A 24,315-nucleotide genomic window follows, 5' to 3' on the forward strand; every position below is an offset into this window, starting at 1 on the left:
TGTTGGTGGGAATGTAAACTAGTACAACCACTATGGAGAACAGTATATAGGTTCTTCAGAAAACTTCAAAAAACTACAGGTAGAACTACCATATGATCCAGCATACACACCACTACTGGGTGCTCATAAAAAAATAAAAATAAATAAATAAATAAATAAAAAATATTATATCAAAGAGACATCTGCAGCCCCATGTTTATTGCACTATTCATAATAGCCAAGACATGGAATCAACCTTAGGTGTCCAACAGCAGATGACTAGATAAAGCAAATTAGGTATATACACTCAATGGAATAAAAGAGAAATGAAATCCTGTCATTCTCAGCACCAGTTCCATTCTCAGCACCACGAATGGAACTGGAAGACATTATGTTAAGTGAAATAAGATAAGAATAGGAAGTTAAACACCACATGTTCTCATTCATATATGGAAACTAAAAAAAAGTTGATCTCATAGAGGTAAAAAGTAGACCAGAGGGTACTGGAGGCTGAGATGGGTAAGGGTTGGGAGGAAAAAAGAGATTTGTTAAAGGGTATAAAATTACAACTAGACAGGAAGAATATAATATGGTGTTCTATAGCACTGTAGGGTGACTATAGTTTACATTATAAATTTCAAATAGTTAGAAGGAGGATATTGAATGTTCCCAACACAAAGAAATGATAAATGTTTGAGATGATGGATATGCTAATTATTCCGATGTGATTACTATACACTATATATCAAAACATCACTATGTACCTCCATAAACATGTAGGATTGTTATGTGTCAATTTTTTTAAGTGAATTAAGTTAAATTTTTAAATGGGAGGGATATTAAACTAATAAACTAGAAAAATTACCAAAATCTCTTAAAAATATGTGTTGAAACAATGAATGGTAAAACCAATAATCAATCAGTCAATGAGTAGATAAGGAGCCACAAGGAGTTTTCGTGTCATAAGAAAAAGGAAGACCAATCTTAGCTCAGTCCCTTTTACTTCTAGTGACGCTTAAATTTATGATTTGTTGATTAATTAATTCATACCCTCTGTGTCACAGGCTTTCTCAAAATCAGGAAATAATTTAAAATTATTCATAACTAAATCATCGGTAAATGTTTACAGAGGACAGTAAGTTGATAAATGTTAGATAAATGTTAGGTAAACACTGATTTATGATTAGGAAAATAACGAAAACATAATTAAATCTATTAATATATAATTGTAGGATATGAGGATGTTGAAAAATTGATTTGATTTTGAAAAGCAAGCAAACACATTTCTACTTAGGAAATGGTGTTTTTCTGCTGGGTTTTCATTTTCCCTCTTTCACTGAATATTTTCTGGAGTAAGATAAACTTCTGGGCCTGGGAGTTAGGGAGAAAGATGCCCTGGTCCTGACCCTGAGATAGTACCATTGAGTGGGGAAAACAAATCTATAAACTTAGTAGTAATGCACAAAGAATGCAGTAAGTGCTGTAGACACCGGTGAGTGTGTAGGAGTTGGGAGGCCACAACACATATTATTTCTCTGTGAATATATCTCCTGGTTAAAATCCTGAATAATCTGTTCAGTACAACAAAGTTCCAAAAAGAACACTTTCATGAGTTTTTTTAAATTTATAGAGTGAAATGTAACACTTCTGTAGCTCTGTTCAATTCAGAAAAGAGAGCTAAGACTACTTACCTATTTCTCAGGAGAATCAAGAATTTTGCACTTTATATTCCCTGTAGGTTTATATTTTTGTAATTATTGAATTAATACCAGTGCAAACTAAAGATTATTCTTTTATTGTCTAACATTACAATGAAAAATTTCCCCCGAGACTATAACAAGAAACCTCTTGCCTTCAAAAGCTACTTTGCTGGGTTAAAAAAAAATAGTAAGAGTAACTTTTTAAAAAAAGTCAGTGAATCCCATATTCTTCAAATAATTCAGTTAAGAATTACGGTAAAAACTATTATAGATAATGTACATATTTTCTGCTGACAAATACTATTCAGCAATTTTATTTTCCATATTTCTCTGATTTCTTACAGACAATAGTGAAAAACTTAGAAATATGACATAATTGAAAACCCCATGGACTAAGGCTCAAGAGACTGAAATTCTGGACACAGTTAATCATTAATTAATTATTGACAAGTTTTTTAAGGTCTTTGAGTATTGTCTCTTGGGCAAAAAGTTGAGAGTAGCCTCAGCCAAGCTGGTGATAAGCTTAAACACCATAGTACATAAAGGATCTGTGAGATGCCCCAGGAAATGAGAAGCTTCCACAAAGCATAGTTTAAAGAAAACCTCTATAGATGATTCTGCCTCTAAAAATAAATACACTATTTTCTTTCAATTGCTAGAGAAGTGAATGAGGCACAGAGCTACAGGAAAAATAAAAATAAATGTTATTATCAAAGAAAATTCTACACGGGAAGTAAATAAAATGTCCAGTCACAAATGGAAATATTCTGCTTACTATGTTATTTCTAGATTTTTAAAAAATATTATATGCATGCATATTTTCTATATATTAAAAGCTCATAGTAAGCAAGAAAATCCAGAGTCATTAAGAAAGTTCCTGCTTCACTTCTTTGTATTCCTTTGCTTTAAAAGAACTTCCATTAAAAATAAACATTCTGTATCTGCACCCAGATGTAGAAAGTTGAACTGAAAAATAATTACAACCTACACAAAGACTTTCTGTATTTTAAAAAATGGCTGAAGGTTTAAGGTTATATTCATTGATATTGTTTTTGAGGTTCAGATTTAAACTGGAAATATGTAAAACATTAATTTAGTTTTTTGGTTTTGGTTGGTATGTTTTTTAAGTGTTAATGGCATGTAAATGGCTAGGATAATGAAGGCTAAGGAAATAGCTCACAGTCATACAGCTTGCAAGTGGTAAGGCCCAGATATTTAACCTAAAAATTCAGGCCTACTCATTTTCCACCACACCAGGATCACTGTTGCAACTGATTACATAAACAAAACATGTATAATTCATTTACTCATTATGCAAATGTCTGATAAGAGCCTACTGATATGGTTTGGATATTTGTCCCCTTCAAATCTCATGTTAAAATGTAATCCCCAGTGCTGGAGGTGGGGCCTGGTGGGAGGTGTTTGGGTTGTGGCTTGGTCCTGTCCTCACTATAGTGAGTTGTTGTGAGATCTGGTTGCTTAGAAGTGTGTGGAACCTTCCTCACTTTTTCTCTTGCTCCCACTCTGGCCTTGTGAGATGCCTGCTCCTCCTTTGCTTTCTACTGTAATTGTGAGCTTCCTGAGTCCCTTACCAGAAGCAGATGCCAGCACCACATTTCTTGTACTGTCTGCAGAACCACGAGTCAGTTAAACCTCTTTTCTTTATAAATTACCCAGCCTTAAGTATTTCTTTATAGCATCACAAGAACTGCCTAATACACTGACCCTATGTCAGATACTACTGTGAGTGTTGCAGTACAGCAGTGAACAGGAGACAAAATTCCAATGGTGTGATGGTAAATGTTCAACAACTGGCTGTGGAGGAGGAAAAATGGGAAGGGGACATATTTGCAGTATTTGCACATTTCTGTAACATAAATACTCCGATCATGACAGATTTTAAGTTACCAACTTGGCATCATTAAACTTTGAGTTGGAAAATTGTGCATATTCAGCTCTTGTGAGCCTCTGTGAAATGGCCCCAGCAAGACACTGAAAAAAATCTGGTTCATGTGCAAAATGCATTCCAGTGGAGAGAGGGAAGCAAAATTCCAGACCAGCAACATAAATAGAACATTAGATACTGATGTGTTACGGAGGCAGGGAAGTTGGGTATGCAGTCAGGTGGTTAGGACAATTTGAAATAGGGTTATCAGGAAGGATTTCCTTAAAAATGACATTTGAGCGAAGCTGTGAAGATGGTTAAAGAGTGGTCCAAGTGGATAACAGAAGAATATTTTAGGATAGAGGTTTCTAGGGGGCTAGATAATAAAGGCTTGGGGATTTATTATAAGGATTTACTATAAGGATTTTGCTGAGTGAGATGGGAAGACATTGAAAGGTCTTTCTCTTTTGTTTTAGTTTTAGTCAAGGAGTGACACGATCTCACTTATATTTTTCAAAGACAATTCTTTCTAATGTTTAAGAGTAAACCGCTTGGGGGTGGGCAAAAGTAGAAGCTCTTACAATAATTTAAGCAAGAGATAAGGGTATCTTGGATCAGGGTGGTAGTGGAAAAATAGTGAGAATCTGTGAGATTCCAGTTAGGTTTTAATTAATTATAGAGTCAACAGAATTTGCTGATGGCTTGAATATGGAATGTGACCCAAAAGATGATTCCAAGGATTTTATTATAACTGGAAGGGTGGAGTTATCAGTTACTGAGCTAGAGTAGACAATGGGAAGAGTAATTTTAGAGGATAGATGAGATGTTGCTTTGGAATGCGTACAGTCTGATATGCCTATTTGACATCTAAGTGGAGATGTAGAACAGACAGTTGAATATGAGTCCAGTTCCAGGAAAATGTTTGGGTTGGAGATAAAACTGTGTGATATTCAAGATAATGATAATATTTAAAGCACTGGGACTCAGTGGGAGCTCCAGAGAGTGAGTGTAAATTTATTTAAAATTTAATCATCTATTTAACAAACACATGTTCCAGTACTGCTCTCAGTGCTTTGCAAGTATAAACTCATTTAATTCTCATACCAAGCCTAAAATGTAGGCATTATTATTTCCTCCTTTTATAAATAAAGAAACTGAAGCACTAGAGATCAAGTAACTTGCCCAAGGTCACAAGCAAATGGCTGGTAAGTGATAGAAATGGAATTTTTAACCAAGGCTGTTTAGCACTGGAGTTATTATTAGAGAAGTTGTCTAATGGCCTGAGGCTTCAGGAACTGCAACAATTACAGTTTAGGGAGATGAGAGAGATCAGTAAATCTCATTCATAGCAGGTAACACATTTTACTTTGTCATAGAAAATCTATGCTCAAGGAAAGTAGATACAGTAAGTATAGAGTATATGCAAAAACTATGTTTTGTTCCCCTTTATGCTTTTCTATATTTTCTATAATAAATATTAATTCTAGAATCAGGAAAAATTGCATTAAAATAAAGCAAAGGAGTTATTTTAAAAATCTTGTTTCAAAATGCATGTCAGTCTCTATTTACAACACAGCTCAAAGAGAAGGTGCAATGATAATCACTGCTGAAAAACTTAAGGGAAGCTCTCTGCTTAAGTATGAATAAGGTTAACATATAATTTATTGTCCAAACTAGAACAATTCTTAAGAGTAAAAGAGAGTACTATCAATTATATATGACAACAAGGTTAAGTTATAACTGTTTTAAACATACTTGAAATATATGTAGGTGCCCTAGGGAGACTTCTCCTTAAAAATAGGGTTCGCATGAATACAAAGAAGTCAACTCTTATCTAGTCCATGCACACTACCAAACGTTGTTGCCACCTTCTTACTTTCCCTTCTAGGTTAAGTACACCGTTATTTGTCATTATTGTTGGTTAACATTTTTACTATTATAAGTACTGGTTAGATATAATAGGCATCACAAAACAAACTGAGTACCACCTGTATATTATTATAGTGGGTTTAGAGATACTCTATTTGAGGCCAATCAGTTGTTATGATGAGAAATACTACAGTAGTCTCCCCTTATATTCAAAGAATACATTTTAAGACCCCCTAGTGGATGCCTGAAACCACAGATAGCACTGAACCCTATACATATACACCTACGATAAAGTTTAATTTATAAGTTAGGCACAGTAAGATATTAACAACAATAAATAATAAAAAAAAATAGAACAATTAAGTAAAATAAAGGTTACTTGAACAAGAGCACTGTGATACCACAACAGTCAATCTGATAACAGAGATGGCTGTTAAGTAATTCACTGGCAGGTGGCATTATATAGACATGCTGCACAACCTAAGTGGGATGGAGCAAGATGGCACAAGATTTCTTCACACTACTCAGAACAGCATGCAATCTAAAACTCATGAGTTCTTATTTCTGGAATTTTCAATTTAATATTTTGAGGACCACAGTTAACAGTGGGTGACTGAAACTGTGGAAATCGAAACCACAGATAAGGGGGGACAACTGTACAGAATGAAGTCATTTTTATGGTTAAAGTCCCATTTTAAGGATTTGAAAAGAAATATTAAAATCTTGAAGTATAAATATAATCAAAGAATAAATCACTTTACAATAAAACTTGAAAAAAATACCTTTATTCCCATTCTAACTTAAATGAATTAGAAACAACACACCTATTCACTTCCATTTCCTAAACTACTTTTTTTTTTTAATTATACTTTAAGTTCTGGGATACATGCGTAGAACATGCGGGTTGTTACATAGGTATACAGGTGCCATGGTGGTTTGCTGCACTTATCAACCCGTCATCTACATTAAGTGTTTCTCCTAATTCTATCCCTCCCTTAGCCCCCCACCTGCCAACATGCCCTGGTGTGTGATGTTCCCCTCCCTGTGTTCATGTGTTCTCAGTGTTCAATTCCCACATGTGAGTGAGAACATGGGGTGTTTGGTTTTCTGTTCCCGTGTTAGTTTGCTGAGAACGATGGTTTCCAACTTCATCCACGTCGCTGCAAAGGACATGAACTCATCTTTTTTATGGCTGCATAGTATTCCATAGTGTGTATGTGCCACATTTTCTTTATACAGTCTATTACTGATGGGCATTTGGTTTGGTTGCAAAGTCTTTGCTATTGTGAAAAGTGCTGCTATAAACATACCTGTGCATAGGTCTTTATAATGGAATGATTTATAACCCTTTGGATATATACCCAGTAATGGGATTTCTGGGTCAAATGGTGTTTCTGGTCCTAAATGACTACTGGGCAAATTAAGGCAGAAATAAATAAGTTATTTGAAATCAAGGAGAACAAAGACACAATATACCAGAATCTCTGGGAGACAGCTAAAGCCATGGTTAAAGGGAAATTTATAGCACTAAATGCCCTCAGGAGAAAGTGAAGAAGATCTAAAATCGACACCCTAACATCATAATTAAAATAACTAGAGAAGCAAGAGTAAACAAATTCAAAAGATAGCAGAGGACAATAACTAACTAAGGTCAGAGCAAAACTGAAGGATAGATACACAAAAAACCCTTCAAAAAATCAATTAATCCAGGAGCTGGTTTTTTGAAAAGGTTAACAAAATAGAACAAAATTTTTCCCTTGCTGGTGAGGAGTTGTGATCCTTTGGAGCAGAAGAGGCATTCTGGTTTTTGGAGTTTTCAGCCTTTTTGTGCTGGTTTTTCCTCATCTTCGTGGATTTATCCACCTTTGGTCTTTGTTGCTGGTTACCTTCAGATGGGATTTTTCTGTGAATGTCCTTTTTGCTGATGTTGATGCTATTCCTTTCTGTTTGTTACTTTTCCATCTAACAGGCCCCTCTGCTGGAGTTTGCTGGAGGTCCAGTCCAGATCCTGTTTGCCTGAGTATTACCAGGAGAGTGCAGAACAGCAAAGATTGTGCCTGTTCCTTCCTCTGGAAGGTTTTTTCAGAGGGGCACCCGCCAGATGCCAGCCAGAGCTCTCCTGTATGAGGCGTCTGTCCACCCGTGCTGGGAGGTGTGGGGTTAGGGACCCACTTGAGGAGATAGTCTGTCCCTTAGCAGAGCTTGATTGCTGTGCTGGGAGATCTGCTGCGCTCCTCAGAGCCGGCAGGCAGGGATGTTTAAGTCTGCAGAAGCTGTGCCCACAGCTACCCCTTCACCAGGTACTCCATCCCAGGAAGATGGGAGTTTCATCTATAAGTCCCTGACTGAGGCTGCTGCCTTTTGTTCAGAGATGCCCTGCCCAGAGAGGCGGAATCTAGAGACAGTCTGGCTACAGCGGCTTTGCTGAGCTGCAGTGGCCTCCGCCCGGTTCGAACTTTCTGGCGGTTTTGTTTACACTGTGAGGGGAAAACCACCTACTCAAGCCTCAGTAATGGTAGACGCCCCTCCCCCCACCAAGCCTGAGCATCCCAGGTAGACTTCAGACTGCTGTGCTGTCAGTGAGAATTTTCAAGCCAGTGGATCTTAGCTTGCTGGGCTCCATGGGAGTGGGATCCGCTGAGCTAGACCACTTGGCCCCCTGGCTTCAGCCCCCTTTCCAGGGGAGTAAATGGTTCTGTCTCACTGGTGTTCCAGGCACCAGTAGGGTATGAAAAAAATATCTTGTAGCTAGCTTGGTGTCTGCCCAAATGGCTGCCCCGTTTTGTGCTTGAAACCCAGGACCCCTGTGGTGTAGACACCTGAGGGAATCTGCAGGTTGCGAAGACCATGGAAAAAGCATAGCATCTGGGTCAGAGTGCACCCTTCCTCATGGCACAGTCCTTCATGGCTTCCCTTGACTAGGGGAGGGAGTTCCCTGACCCCTTGCACTTCCTGGGTGAGGTAACGCCCCACCCTGCTTCAGCTCGCCCTCTGTGGGCTGCACCCACTGTGTAACCAGTCCCAGCGAGATTACAGAAGTTGTCTAATGGTACCTCAGGTGGAAATGCAGAAATCATTCATCTTCTGCATTGATCTCGCTGGGAGCTGCAGACTGGAGCTGTTTCTATTTGGCCATCTTGCCAGCTCCCAATCCTAAACTACTTTTAATATGATATAAATACTGACTTTGGTGTGGAATGTATGCACATGGTATGTCAAAGTGGAAATACAAGGGAATATATACTGTACCTTGTTTTACCTGTAAGGAACACACACCTGACAAAAGGCAATTTTCACATCCAATGTTGGTTCACTGCAGTAGTATAAGAAATGGAGGCTCATAAATACCTAGAGGAAAAAGAAACAGAACATAAATTTTCAAATCATTTATTTTTCATTACATAACAATATAGATTTTGGCATAATTTGAGCTATATGCAAAGTATCATGCACAACATATCTCCAACATAATCCTTATCTTGACCCATACTATACCTTTCACAAACTGTATTTAATAATGAAATAAGGTTAAAAGGTCTTATCTTTTATAATGATAAATTCCATCACACTCATAAAGATTAGATATAAGAAAGGGGACATACCTAATAATTTAAAGGGAAATACATCCTGTTATAAAGCATTTTCAGTTCTTAACATTTAATTAACAAAAAAAAACCTCTCAAACATATGCTGAACAGGATATATGTACTTACTGTAGAATAAAAGCACTATTAAATAAAATATAATTTATAATAGAATTCTATATAGGACTTGGAGTAATTACATTAGAGCTTAAAGTACCAGTATAGATAAATTTTTCTTTTCTTTTTTCTATTATTATACTTTAAGTTCCAGGGTACATGTGCACAATGTGTAGGTTTGTTACATATGTATACTTGTGCCATGCTGGTGTGCTGCACCTGTCAACTCGTCAGCACCCATCAACTCATCATTTACATCAGGTATAACTCCCAGTGCCATCCCTCCCCCCATCCCCTCCCCGTAATAGGCACCAGAGTGTGATGTTCCCCTTCCCGAGTCCAAGTGATCTCGTTGTTCAGTTCCCACATATGAGTGAGAACATGCAGTGTTTGGTTTTCTGTTGTTGCGATAGTTTGCTGAGAATGATGGTTTCCAGCTGCTTCCATGTCCCTACAAAGGACACGAACTCATCCTTTTTTATGGCTGCATAGTATTCCATGGTGTATATGTGCCACATTTTCTTAATCCAGTCTGTCACTGATGGACATTTGGGTTGATTCCAAGTCTTTGCAATTGTGAATAGTGTTGCAATGAACATACGTGTGCATGTGTCTTTATAGCAGCATGATCTATAATCCTTTGGGTATATACCCAGTAATGGGATGGCTGGGTCATATGGTACTTCTAGTTCTAGATCCTTGAGGAATCGCCATACTGTTTTCCATAATGGTTGAACTAGTTTACAATCCCACCAACAGTGTAAAAGTGTTCCTATTTCTCCACATCCTCTCCAGCACCTGTTGTTTCCTGACTTTTGAATGATTGCCATTCTAACTGGTGTGAGATGGTATCTCATTGTGGTTTTGATTTGCATTTCTCTGATGGCCAGTGATAATGAGCATTTTTTCATGTGTCTGTTGGTTGTATGCCTGTCTTCTTTTGAGAAATGTCTGTTCATATCCTTTGCCCACTTTTTGATGGGGTTGTTTGTTTTTTCTTGTAAATTTTTTTGAGTTCTTTGTAGGTTCTGGATATTAGCCCTTTGTCAGATGAGTAGATTGCAAAAATTTTCTTCCATTCTGTAGGTTGCCTGTTCACTCTGATGGTAGTTTCTTTTGCTGTGCAGAAGCTCTTTAGTTTAATTAGATCCCATTTGTCAATTTTGGCTTTTGTTGCCATTGCTTTTGGTGTTTTAGACATGAAGTCCTTGCCCATGCCTATGTCCTGAATGGTATTACCTAGGTTTTCTTCTAGGGTTTTTATGGTATTAGGTCTAACATTTAAGTCTCTAATCCATCTTGAATTAATTTTCGTATAAGGAGTAAGGAAAGGATCCAGTTTCAACTTTCTACTTATGGCTAGCCAATTTTCCTAGCACCATTTATTAAATAGGGAATCCTTTCCCCATTTCTTGTTTTTCTCAGGTTTGTCAAAGATCAGATGGCTGTAGATGTGTGGTATTGGTTCTGAGGACTCTGTTCTGTTCCATTGGTCTATATCTCTGTTTTAGTACTAGTACCGTGTGGTTTTGGTTACTGTAGCCTTGTAGTATAATTTGAAGTCGGGTAGCGTGATGCCTCCAGCTTTGTTCTTTTGACTTATGATTGTCTTGGAGATGCGGACTCTTTTTTGGTTCCATATGAACTTTAAAGCAGTTTTTTCCAATTCTGTGAAGAAACTCATTGGTAGCTTGATGGTGATGGCATTGAATCTATAAATTACCTTGGGCTGTATGGCCATTTCCACGATATTGATTCTTCCTATCCATGAGCACGGTATGTTCTTCCATTTGCTTGTGTCCTCTTTTATTTCGCTGAGCGGTGGTTTGTAGTTTTCCTTGAAGAGGTCCTTTACATCCCTTGTAAGTTGGATTCCTAGGTATTTTATTCTCTTTGAAGCAATTGTGAATGGAAGTTCATTCATGACTTGGCTCTCTGTTTGTCTGTTACTGGTGTATAAGAATGCTTGTGATTTTTGCACATTAATTTTGTATCCTGAGACTTTCCTGAAGTTGCTTATCAGTTTAAGGAGATTTTGGGCTGAGATGATGGGGTTTTCTAAATATACAATCATGTCATCTGCAAATAGGGACAATTTGACTTTTTCTTTTCCTAACTGAATACCCTTTATTTCTTTCTCTTGCCTGATTGCCCTAGCCAGAACTTCTAACACTATGTTGAATAGGAGTGGAGAGAGAGGGCATCCCTGTCTTGTGCCAGTTTTCAAAGTTTTTGCCCATTCAGTATGAAATTCGTTGTAGGTTTGTCAAAAATAGGTCTTACTGTTTTGAGATACGTTCCATCAATACCTAGTTTATTGAGAGTTTTTAGCATGAAGGGCTGTTGAATTTTGTCAAAGGCCTTTTCTGCATCTATTGAGATAATCATGTGGTTTTTGTCTTTGGTACTGTTTATATGCTGGATTACATTTATTGATTTGCATATTTTGAACCAGCCTTGCATCCCAGGGATGAAGCCCACTTGATCATGGTGGGTAAGCTTTTTGATGTGCTGCTGCATTCGGTTTGCCAGTATTTATTAAGGATTTTTGCATCGATGTTCATCAGGGATATTGGTCTAAAATTCTCTTTTTTTGTTGTGTCTCTGCCAGGCTTTGGTATCAGGATGATGTTGGCCTCATAAAATGAGTGATGGAGTATTCCCTCTTTTTCTATTGATTGGAATAGTTTCAGAAGGAATGATACCAACCCCTCCTTTTACCTCTGGTAGAATTCAGCTGTGAATCCGTCTGGTCCTGGACTTTTTTTGGTTGGTAGGCTATTAATAATTGCCTCAATTTCAGAGCCTGCTATTGGTCTATTCAGGGATTCAACTTCTTCCTAGTTTAGTCTTGGGAGTGTGTAAGTGTCCAGAAAATTATCCATTTCTTCTAGGTTTTCTAGTTTATTTGCATAGAGGGGTTTATAGTATTCTCTGTGGTAGTTTGTATTTCTGTGGAGTTGGTGGTGATATCCCCTTTATCATTTTTTATTGAATCTATTTGATTCTTCTCTCTTTTCTTCCTTATTAGTCTTGCTAGCAGTCTATCAATTTTGGTGATCTTTTCAAAAAAACCAGCTCCTGGATTGATTGATGTTTTGGAGGGCTTTTTGTGTCTCTATCTCCTTCAGTTCTGCTCTGATCTTAGTTATTTCTTGCCTTCTGCTAGCTTTCGAATGTATTTGCTCTTGCTTCTCTAGTTCTTTTAATTGTGATGTTAGAGTGTCAATTTTAGATCTTTCCAGCTTTCTCTTGTGGGCATTTAGTGCTATAAATTTCCCTCTACACACTGCTTTAAATGTGTCCCAGAGATTCTAGTATGTTGTATCTTTGTTCTCATTAGTTTCAAAGAACATCTTTATTTCTGCCTTCATTTCGTTATGTACCCAGTAGTCATTCAGGAGCAGGTTGTTCAGTTTCCATGTAGTTGAGCGGTTTTGATTGAGTTTCTTAGTCTTGAGTTCTAGTTTGATTGCACTGTGGTCTGAGAGACAGTTTGTTATAATTTCTGTTCTTGTACATTTGCTGAGGAATGCTTTACTTCCAACTATGTGGTCAATTTTCGAATAAACGTGATGTGGTGCTGAGAAGAATGTATATTCTGTTGATTTGGGGTCGAGAGTTCTATAGATGTCTATTAGGTCTGCTTGGTGCAGAGTTGAGTTCAATTCCAGGATATCCTTGTGAACTTTCTGTCTCGTTGATCTGTCTAATGTTGACAGTGGGGTGTTGAAGTCTCCCATTATTATTGTATGGGAGTCTAAGTCTCTTTGTACGTCTCTAAGGACTTGCTGTATGTATCTGGGTGCTCCTGTATTGGGCGCATATATATTTAGGATAGTTAGCTCTTCCTGTTGAATTGATCCCTTGACCATTATGTAATGGCCTTCTTTGTTTCTTTTGATCTTTGATGGTTTAAAGTCTGTTTTATCAGAGATGAGGATTGCAATTCCTGCTTTTTTTGTTCTCCATTTGCTTGGTAGATCTTCCTCCATCCCTTTATTTTGAGCCTGTGTGTGTCTCTGCATGTGAGATGGGTCTCCTGAATACAGCACACTGATGGGTCTTGACTCTTTATCCATTTTGTCAGTCTGTGTCTTTTAATTGGGCCATTTAGTCCATTTACATTTAAGGTTAATATTGCTATGTGTGAATTTGATCCTGTCATTATGATATTAGCAGGATTATTTTGCTCGTTAGTTGATGCAGTTTCTTCCTAGCATCGATGGTCTTTACATTTTGGCATGTTTTTGCAATGGCTGGTACTGGTTCTTCCTTTCCATGTTCAGGATCTCTTGTATGGCAGGCTTGGTGGTGACAAAATCTCTAAGCATTTGCTTTTCTGTAAAGGATTTTATTTCTCCTTCACTTATGAAACTTAGTTTGGCTGGATATGAAATTCTGGGTTGAAAATTCTTTTCTTTAAGAATGTTGAATATTGGCCCCTACTCTCTTCTGGCTTGTAGAGTTTCTGCCGAGAGATCTGCTGTTAGTCTGATGGGCTTCCCTTTGTGTGTTACACAACCTTTCTCTCTGGCTACCCTTAACAGTTTTTCCTTCATTTCAACTTTGGTGAATCTGATAATTATGTGCCTTGGAGTTGCTCTTCTCGAGGAGTATCTTTGTGGCATTCTCTGATTATTCTAGTTATCCATTCTTCCATTCTTTTTTCAAGATTTTTAGCTTCTTTGCACTGGGTACGTAATTCCTCCTTTAGCTCTGAGAAGTTTGATGGACTGAAGCCTTCTTCTCTCATCTCGTCAAAGTCATTCTCTGTCCAGCTTTGATCTGTTGCTGGCGATGAGCTGCGTTCCTTTGGAGGGGGAGATGCACTCTGATTTTTCGTATTTCCAGCTTTTCTGCCCTGCTTTTTCCCCATCTTTGTGGTTTTATCTGCCTTTGGTCTTTGATAACGGTGACGTACTCATGGTGTTTTGGTGTGGGTGTCCTTTCTGTTTGTTAGTTTTCTGTCTAACAGTCAGGACCCTCAGCTGTAGGTCTGTTGGAGATTGCTTGAGGTCCACTCCAGACCCTGTTTGCCTGGGTACCAGCAGCGGAGGCTGCAGAAAATAGAATATTGCTGAACAGCAAGTGTTGCTGTCTGACTCTTGCTCTTGAAGCTTCATCTCAGGGTGTACCCTGCCATGTGAGGTGTGAGGTGTCGGTCTGCACCTAATGGGGAATGTCTCCCAGTTAGGCTACTCAGGGGTCACAGACCAACTTGAGCAGGCAGTGTGTCTGTTCTCAGATCTCAGCCTCCGTGTTGGGAGATCCACTGGTCTCTTCAAAGCTGTCAGACAGGGTCGTTTGCATCTGCAGAGGTTTCTGCTGCTTTTTGTTTAGCTGTGCCCTGTCCCCAGAGGTGGAGTCTACAGAGACAGGCAGGCCCCCTTGAGCTGCTGTGGGCTCCACCCAGTTTAAGCTTCCCAGCGGCTTTGTTTACCTACTTAAGCCTCAGCAATAGCGGGCACCCCTCCCCCAGCCTTGCTGCTGCCTTGCAGTTAGATCTCAGACTGCTGTGCTAGCAATAAGGGAGGCTCCATGGGTATGGGACCCTTCTGGCCAGGTGTGGGATATAATCTCCTACTGTGCCATTTGCTAAGACCCTTGGTAAAGCGCAGTATTGGGGTGGGAGTTACCCGATTTTCCAGGTGTTGTGTGTCTCAGTTCCCCTGGCTAGGAAAAGGGATTCCCTTCCCCCTTGTGCTTCCCAGGTGAGGCAATGCCTCTCCCTGCTTCAGCTCTCGCTGGTCAAGCTGCACCAGCTGACTAGCAGTGAAAGTCCGGCACTCCCTAGTGAAATTAACCTGGTGCCTCAGTTGAAAATGCAGAAATCACCCATCTTCTATGTTACTCGTGCTGGGAGCTGGAGACTGGTGCTGTTCCTATTTGGCCTTCTCGCTCCACCCCAATGGAACCAAAAAAGAGACCGCATTGCCAAGACAATCATAAGTCAAAAGAACAAAGCTGGAGGCATCACGCTACCCGACTTCAAACTATACTACAAGGCTACAGTAACCAAAACCACACGGTACTGGTACCAAAACAGAGATATAGACCAATGGAACAGAACAGAGTCCTCAGAACCAATACCACACATCTACAGCCATCTGATCTTTGACAAACCTGAGAAAAACAAGCAATGGGGAAAGGATTCCCTATTTAATAAATGGTGCTAGGAAAATTGGCCAGCCATAAGTAGAAAGTTGAAACTGGATCCTTTCCTTACTCCTTATACAAAAATTAATTCAAGATGGATTAGAGACTTAAATGTTAGACGTAAAACTATAAAAACCCTGGAAGAAAACCTAGGCAATACCATTCAGGACATAGGCATGGGCAAGGACTTCATGTCTAAAACACCAAAAGCAACGGCAACAAAAGCCAAAATTGACAAATGGTATCTAATTAAACTAAAGAGCTTCTGCACAGCAAAAGAAACTACCATCAGAGTGAACAGGCAACCTGCAGAATGGGAGAAAATTTTTGCAATCTACTCATCTGACAAAGGACTAATATCCAGAACCTACAAAGAACTCAAAAAAATTTATAAGAAAAAACAAACAACCCCATCAAAAAGTGGGCAAAGGATATGAACAGACATTTCTCAAAAGAAGACAGGCATACAACCAACAGACACATGAAAAAATGCTCATTATCACTGGCCATCAGAGAAATGCAAATCAAAACCACAATGAGATACCATCTCACACCAGTTAGAATGGCAATCATTCAAAAGTCAGGAAACAACAGGTGCTGGAGAGGATGTGGAGAAATAGGAACACTTTTACACTGTTGGTGGGATTGTAAACTAGTTCAACCATTATGGAAAACAGTATGGCGATTCCTCAAGGATCTAGAACTAGAAGTACCATATGACCCAGCCATCCCATTACTGGGTATATACCCAAAGGATTATAGATCATGCTGCTATAAAGACACATGCACACGTATGTTCATTGCAACACTATTCACAATTGCAAAGACTTGGAATCAACCCAAATGTCCATCAGTGACAGACTGGATTAAGAAAATGTGGCACATATACACCATGGAATACTATGCAGCCATAAAAAAGGATGAGTTCGTTTCCTTTGTAGGGACATGGAAGCAGCTGGAAACCATCATTCTCAGCAAACTATCACAACAACAGAAAACCAAACACTGCATGTTCTCACTCATATGTGGGAACTGAACAACGAGATCACTTGGACTCAGGAAGGGGAACATCACACACCGGGGCCTATTACGGGGAGGGGATGGGGGGAGGGATGGCACTGGGAGTTATACCTGATGTAAATGATGAGTTGATGGGTGCAGCACACCAACATGGCACAAGTATACATATGTAACAAACCTGCACATTGTGCTCATGTACCCTAGAAGTTAAAGTATAATAATTTAAAAAAAGGAAAAAAAAAGAGAAAAAAAATTTAAAAATAATATATGGTTACTGTTGAAACTTAAAAAAAAAAAATCTCTCACTGTGATGTTGAATTTTTCAGTTTTCTTTTGTAGTCTTATAATTGTGTTAATATTTGCTTTACACTTTTTGAGGTAACGCTAAGTGCATGTAAGTCCAAGACTGTTACATTTTCTTGGGGTGTTTCTCTTTTGTCAGTAAGTAATGACTATTGTAATTCTTAATAATACTTTTTGCCTTAAAGATTATTTTGTTAATATATGATACTGGCTCTCTTTGGTTTAAGTATTTTTTATGTGGTGGGGATATCTATCCCTTACTACTTAAATATCTCTTTCAACTGCTCTGTGTTATGGGTTAGTCACAATAGCTTATAGCTGAATTTTTTTTCTTTAATTCTATTTAATGTAATAGTCATTGACTTCTGATTTTTATTGCTTTCACTGCCTTTTGGGTTTTACGGTTATTATAGAATTGTTTGTTTTGACTTCTTGTTGCACTCCATCTCAGCAGTTCTGACTTTCCAAAATCATGGAAAGAACAGTTTTTTATAATTAAAAAAAATATAACTGGGAGTGCTACAATCTCAGATCAGCTCACATAGACTACAACTTGTGTAACCCATTGCCATTTCCCAGTCTATAATTTAAGCCATGCATAGTGTCTACTGTTTAGTAAAAAGAAAAAGAATTGGGAAATTACTGCAATATGATTTCTTAACAAAAGTAATCTCATCGGAATTGAAAGAAGGAAAGAAACAATGACAATAAGTTGTCTGCAGTGTGCCAGAAGTGCTTAAACATGGCTGCATTTCCAAAACTGAAGTTGTCACCATTCCGAGGTTCCTGTTTTGTTTCCATTCAGGTTCCACACATTATTTCTCATATTTGTGTGCTGTCTATGTCGATGCTTACCATATTACTGAATCATTATAGTACTGGAAATAATTTGCTGTACTAGCTATCTTGTTTGGTGTCCCTTTCTCTCGTTGGTGATAACTCTAATGTTAATTAATTTTCTTCCTACTGGTTGCAAATCATACTATTTTGTGCCACCAAAATTAAAGAATTTTACTTCTATCTTGTTATATGAACAGTATTTTAAGAAACATCTAAGTTTCAGATGTAAAACTATGGAGGTATTATTTATAAGAAATTAGATATTATTTTAGAAAGTATTTTATGCATTTATATACTTATGGTTGGAGACATTAAATTAGTCTGGCCTTTCTATTGAGGTTAACGGTATACTTCTGGTTCTTTGTTGGTCAGCACGCTCTAAATCAAGAGGTTGGCAAACTTTTTCTGTAAAGGCCAAGTAGTAAATTTCTTAGGCTTTATAGCTCATACATTTCCTCCCACGATTACTCAGTTTTGCCACTGTAAAGTGAAAGCAGCCATTGACAATTTATAAACTAATGGATGGCTGTGTTCTGATACAATTTTATTTATTAAAACAGGTGATGAATTGAATTTGGCTGATGGACCATAACTTGCTGCCTCCTGCTCTAAATGATGGCACGTCTACCTAAGAATTTGACAATATCTTAAAGTGAGCATATGCACAGTTCTTATTAGAAAATTAAATTTAATTCTATTTTCTATTGCAGCCCTTGAGAAGATAATTGCTTGTTTCAAGACAGATTTTTCATCTCGTCTTTTGCATATTATAGGGAGAATCCTTTTGAACATGGAAGAGACAAAGTGTGTCTATGAGGGCTTGCAAGCATATGTATGATACAAGAACACAAAGTCCTTTTTAATTAACAATGACTTTGTGTTCTTGTATCATACATATGCTTTCAGGCTGTTATAAAAGTCATTTATAGTAAATCTGCTATGTAACAAATACAAAAATTACTTATAAGTAATAACATTGTATACTGACTGAACTTAGAAACAGTTGGACCTTTTTTTTTTTTTTAATAATTAGTAGTTCATGGTTCTTCCTTGTATATATTGCATTTCAGTGACAAACCATGGAATCCTGGAGCTGCCCAGAACAATTTGATTTTTCCATTTGTGAAGCTTCCTAAACCTCCTGTGGTTTAGTTGACACATCTCATATACACAAGAATTTAAACATTGATCTAAGCTGTGAAAACACATCATAGTTACATTATCTTACAGCAGCTGCTGTGCACCAATTCAACCTAATAAAATCTCTAGTGTATCTCATTCATGCAATTTGGCCTATTGCTTTGTTTGGAGTATCCAGTAATTCCTACAGACATATAATAAAGAGAAACTCAGTATAGTGTATAGCATAGCAAGAAATGCACATACGGGGCTTTTCCCAGAAGAACAACTAGTGATTGAAAGCACTAAACTCCCTAAATTAGTTTCTCCTTCTCTTTCAAGCTATTTACAGGTCGTATATTGCACCAATATATTGTCACTAATTTCACTTTAGCATAATATTGAGATACCACCTTGACCATTTGTGTTGTTTCTATGCAATGGGCCAAATGCTCTCTGCCATGCTACCAGGGAAAACAATTAGCAAACACATTTTTTGTAATTTGCTGGGATTGTCATAGTAAACACATTCTTTATCTTTTAAGGTGTCTTAGTAGAGCAAGAAGGTTATGCAGTGACTTCGTAACTTTTTCAGCTATGGTGTTACACTGGAGTCTTTGTAATGCAAACTAGGAAAGGTCAGAACGCTTGCTTTTCATAGTAAGATCATTCATTCATTAAAAATTAAAACACATTGTTTGTTTCGGGGCGGGGATGCTGGATGTTATTATTTCCCACATGCCCACTTCAGCAGTACAGAACTGAAACGTCCTTGCTGGGTAGCATTTCTGAAGTCACTGTGCTTGGATTCTTTCTTTCATATTTCCACTACTGCAAACTCCTTGCTCCTAATTTGTTAGCATCAAATGTATTGCAAATTCACAGGTTTCAATATGAGGAGATAATTTAAAAATGTAGATTTGTACTTTTAAAATTGGGTTCTTCTTTCATTCAATAAACATTTTCTCAATATTATCTATATACCAACAATAGTGGTAGGCCCTGGGGTTGTGAAGATTAATAAAACAAAGTCATTTTCCTTGAGAAGGTCTTAAATAGAAAGTAAAAGACATATAAATGAATGGTTACAATATTATATGATATTCACAACAAAAGTAATGAACAAAGTGCTGTGAGAAGACTGAGGGAAATTCGAAGAGTGACTGGAAGACTTCCCTGTTTCATGCATGCTACCAGACAGTGAACAACAATGAAACAATGTATTTTTAATGCTGAAAATGAAGTTTGAAAATAGAAATAAAATAAAAATACCATTTAAAATAATATCAAAACCCATGAATGCTTACAAATAAACCTTAAAGAAGTGTATAAGAACTGTACACCTTTATACTATGTGAGTAAATATAAAGTAACTTTTTAGTAATTTCTTTCAAATATAATTGCCTCTTTAAAACACAACTAATAGCAATGTTTTATGAGGCCTAATATGTGTATAAGTAAAATATGTAACATCAATAGCTCAAAGGATTGTAGAGGAAAATGGTAGTATACTATTATAAGTTTCTTAAACTATATGTGAAGCAGAATATTATTTGAAGCTAGATTATTATAAATTAAAAATGCGGGGTGTTAACTCTAGAATAACCACTAAAAAAAGAAAAAGACAATTTAAAGCTTCACAAAGAAAATATAGGAGAATATCTCCGTGAACCTGAGGGTAGGCACAAATCCAAAAACAAGCTAATCATAAAAGGAAAATAAATGAAAAAATAAATTCATAAAATTAAAAATACTACTAATTTAAAAATAACATTAATAAGCTGAATATGCAAGCTGAAGGCTGAGAGAAAATATTCGTAATGCATGTCTCTAATAGAAGACTTTTTTCTGGAATAGATAAAGCATTTCTATAATTTGTAATATAAAGATAAAGCCTTCTCCCTACCTGCGGTCCACTATCCATTGAGCAAAAGACTTGGAAAAGCACTTCACCAAGGAAGATAAATAAATGGCCAATAAACACATAAAAATTTCCCAAAATTATAAGTCTTCATTATATTTTTTAAACACTCACTAAAATGATTAAAATTTAGAAAACTGATGACATCAAATGTTGGCAGGGATGTGAAGCAACTGAATTTTCGTATGTTGCTGCAGGAGATTGAAAATGGTCTGGCAGCTTTTAAAAAGTTAAACATATTCCTTCAACCTAAGTGTCTATCAACAGATGAATGGATAAAGAAACTGTGGTACATATATATACACAATGGAATATTGTTAAGCTGTAAAAGAGAATGAGATCCTGTCATTTACAACATGGACAGAACTGGAGGACTTTATGTGAAGGGAAATAAGCCAAGCATGAAAAGACAAATGTTCTCACTCATATGTGGGAACTAAAGAAATTGATCTCATGGAGATAGAGAATAGAATGATGATTACCAAAGGCTGGGAAGGGTGGTGCAGAGGAAGGAGTTAAGAGGGAATAATTAATGGGTACAGAAATACAATTAGATAGAAGCAATACGATTTAGTGTTCAGTAGGATGAGTCTAGTTGACAATAATTTATTGTATATTTTAACATAACTAAAACAGTGGAATTAGAATGTTCCCAACCCAAAGAAATGATAAATGCTTGAAGTGATGGATATCTCAATTACGCTGATTTAGTCATTACACATGGTATGCTTGTATTAAAATTTCACATGTACCCCATAAATATGTGTAGCTGTCATGTATCCATAAAAATTAGAAATTAAAAAATTACACATAATACTATCCCCACAATTCAAGAATTTCTTCTCTAGGTATTTTCCCTAAGAGAAATGAAAACATGCAAAAAGACACATTCATAAATGATCATAGTAGCATTATTATAATATCCAAAAAATAGAAACATCTCAACTGACCAAATGCAGAATCAATTAACAAACTATGGTACAGCAATAAATAGGGACAATTACTGATAAATACAGTAACATGGATGAATACTAAAGACATTTTGCTGAGCAAAAAGAGCCCAACAAAACAGAGTACATAACTGTGTAATTTCATTTACATTAGTTCTAGGAGAAGAACTAATTTATAATGAAAGAAGTTAGAACACTGTTTGGAGGGTGAGGAGTATTTTCCAAAAAAGGCACATGGGGTTTTCAGACTATCCTCTGTTTGTTGGAATGTGTGTTTCAGGGATATATGCATTTTTCAAAATTCATCCTCCTGTACGCTTAAGAATTGTTCATTTTGCTCTGTAAATTAGACTTGAATCAAAACTATTTTCTTAAAAAATTAAAAGATTAACAAAATAGTGGCTACTGTCTGGCAAAAATTATACATAAAATCCCTGGACATGCAATTAAATAACCTCACATATTAAAATTTAAAGAGTAAATTGCTCCTTTTGTTTTGTTTTTTACTTACTGATTATATTTAGTATTTTTTTCCTATAGAGAATTTATTTTCAAATATAACAGAAAACCTAAAATGGGAAAAGTTCTAGAATTTATTAATTCAGTAGTTTAATGGTTCCTTTCATCTTCCTGCTTTACAAACCTCACCTTTTCTCCTCAAGAGTATTTCCTATTAGTGGCTATTATGAGTGTTTGGCACATCATACCAAATGTGCATACACATCCATGCATACACAACAAGGCCCAGCAGAAGACTGAAGGACCACTCATTCCTTGTATCACTTGACCTTTTTTCTGTAAAATATTTCAGACATATCCAATAGTATATGTTTCACAGTTTAAATAATGTTTGATATGTTTCATAGGGTTTAAGTAATGTAATAAACGTGTGTGAACCCCACTGCCCAGTTTCAAGAAGTAGGCATAGCTAATGTCTTTGAAGCTCCCTGCATGCCCCTTCCCAGTGGCATTTCTCATCTTCCCAGGATAATTGTCTCAAATCTTGGATTTTGCATTTTTTATTCCTTTGCTTTTAAAAAACAGTTTTATTATACTAAAGCAATATTCTTAAATCAGATATTGTTTAGTTGTGCATATTTTCAAAATTTCATAAATGGATTAAGCATAACATAACAAAAAAGAGATGCTGTCATATTTGATACTTGTTTCACTATTCAAGTATTTCATGGCTATATGGTATTCCACCAAAGGAAAATACCACAATTTATTTATCCATTGTTCTTTCTATGAATATTTGTTTTTTTTCCAGGTTCATTTTTATTATTTATTGTGCTATTATAAAAATATTCTAATGAACTTTCTTGTATGTGTATACTGGTAGAAAAACATAAGAGTTTCTCTAGGAATATGTGTAGATGTGGAATTATTGTGTTTTAGGCTATGCACAAGTTTACTAAATAATGGCATTTTCCCTCTAAATTTAGTTGTTCCAATTGCCACACCTATTAGTAATGTATAAATATTCTCATCAACCTCCTTTCAAATACTGAATATGTATTATACTCTTCAGTTTTTGACAATTTGAAGGATATAAAATAGTATCTCAATATGATTTTAAGGTACACATATATTCGTGAGCCCTTGTATATTTCTTTTTTCATAAAATTCTTCAACTTTGGGGGTTTTATTTATATATTGGTCCTTTGTCTTTTCTTCTTGATTTTTAAGGAACTTTTTTTAGATTCTGGATACATTTTTCACTGTTTATATGCATTTTGATTTTATTTCAAACTTGTGGACTACTTTTTATACTAATTATCACATAGTTTAATAAATATTGTTAATTTTAATATAGATTATTTTATTAATATATTTTTCAAAGCTTAGCATATATATTATTTATGATTTATTTCACAGAAACATTCAACCATATTTTCTTCTATATTATTTAAAGTTTGGCCTTTCCTGAAGTTTCTGATCTGTCTGGAATTATTTTTTGTGTACAACGTGAGGTAGGGATTGCCAAGAACGCTGGATAGTCTGGGATACTATCTTACTTGCAAGTTCACAAGTTAGCCTTTGACAGTTTTATGGATATTGGCAGAAGATACAAGACTCCTGGGTCAGATATGAGGGTCTTTATTACTCAAAGCAATGGCAGCAGTTAGACCGTCAGAACTCATATCAGTTCCTCGGGCCCCAGTTCCCATAGGGTGATATGACATTCAGGTGACCCCAGTACAAACAGTTGCATTATTGAAGAGAAACCTCAAGCTAAGGGAACCCAAATCTTTTGTAATGGGCAGTAAACATGCCTGACCTTTGCCCCAGAGAGCCCCATAGTCATTAGATCTACCCTGTTCTCCAGAAGGAAACACTATCTCTATCTTTCAAGGCTGTCTGCTATATAATCATCCTTAGCAAGATGGTCTGGAACAAACTAGTGTTTCTGTTTGCAAAACATGTGGAAATATGAGAGGGCCATAGAGAATTGCCTTCCAACAGGAATCTACTTCCTCCCCATCCCCATATAATGACCAATTGGGGTGGATCAGCATGATTTAATGCATAGTTTCTTCTTTCCTCAGATGTCTGCAGTGCATACCTTGACATAATCAGGTTCCCACGTATGTCTATGTCTGTTCTGGGCTCTGTATTCTATTAATTCATAGTCTATCATGGCATCAATGCAACATATTTTTACTTATTACACCTTTATAATAGTTCTTGATCTCTGGCAGAACACTTCCCAAGGCAAACAGCCACTTGTTCTTCTTCAGGACTATCTTATCTATTCTTATCCTTTCAGTCTTCCTTAAATTTAAAAAACCTGCAGAAGTTCCAATGCAAAACATTTTTCCTTGCATTTCAGACCTTCCTTCCCGGATTATTTTGCTTCCTCCTAAAG

The 24,315-nt window shown here is 36.7% G+C and overlaps 1 protein-coding gene across 50 annotated transcripts in view; it reads right to left on the minus strand.

Moving 5' to 3' along the window:
* MAPK10 (mitogen-activated protein kinase 10) overlaps positions 1–24,315 on the minus strand; it is a 334,301-nt gene that overhangs the window by 156,859 nt on the left and 153,127 nt on the right. For 28 of the 50 annotated variants that reach the window (XR_012434934.1, XR_012434935.1, XM_074040052.1 and 25 more), the window contains one exon: positions 8,683–8,781. Coding sequence is in view for 18 of the 50 variants with exons in the window: in XM_015450573.4 (XP_015306059.1) it covers positions 8,710–8,775 (66 nt within the window). In the remaining 32 variants the exon portion in view is untranslated. The remainder of the gene's footprint in view (positions 1–8,682; positions 8,782–24,315) is intronic. The other 22 variants (XM_015450573.4, XM_074040061.1, XM_005555344.5 and 19 more) reach the window with 1 other exon arrangement.

Source organism: Macaca fascicularis, chromosome 5 (genome assembly GCF_037993035.2).
Source record: "Macaca fascicularis isolate 582-1 chromosome 5, T2T-MFA8v1.1".
Classification (NCBI taxonomy): Eukaryota; Metazoa; Chordata; class Mammalia; order Primates; family Cercopithecidae; genus Macaca; species Macaca fascicularis.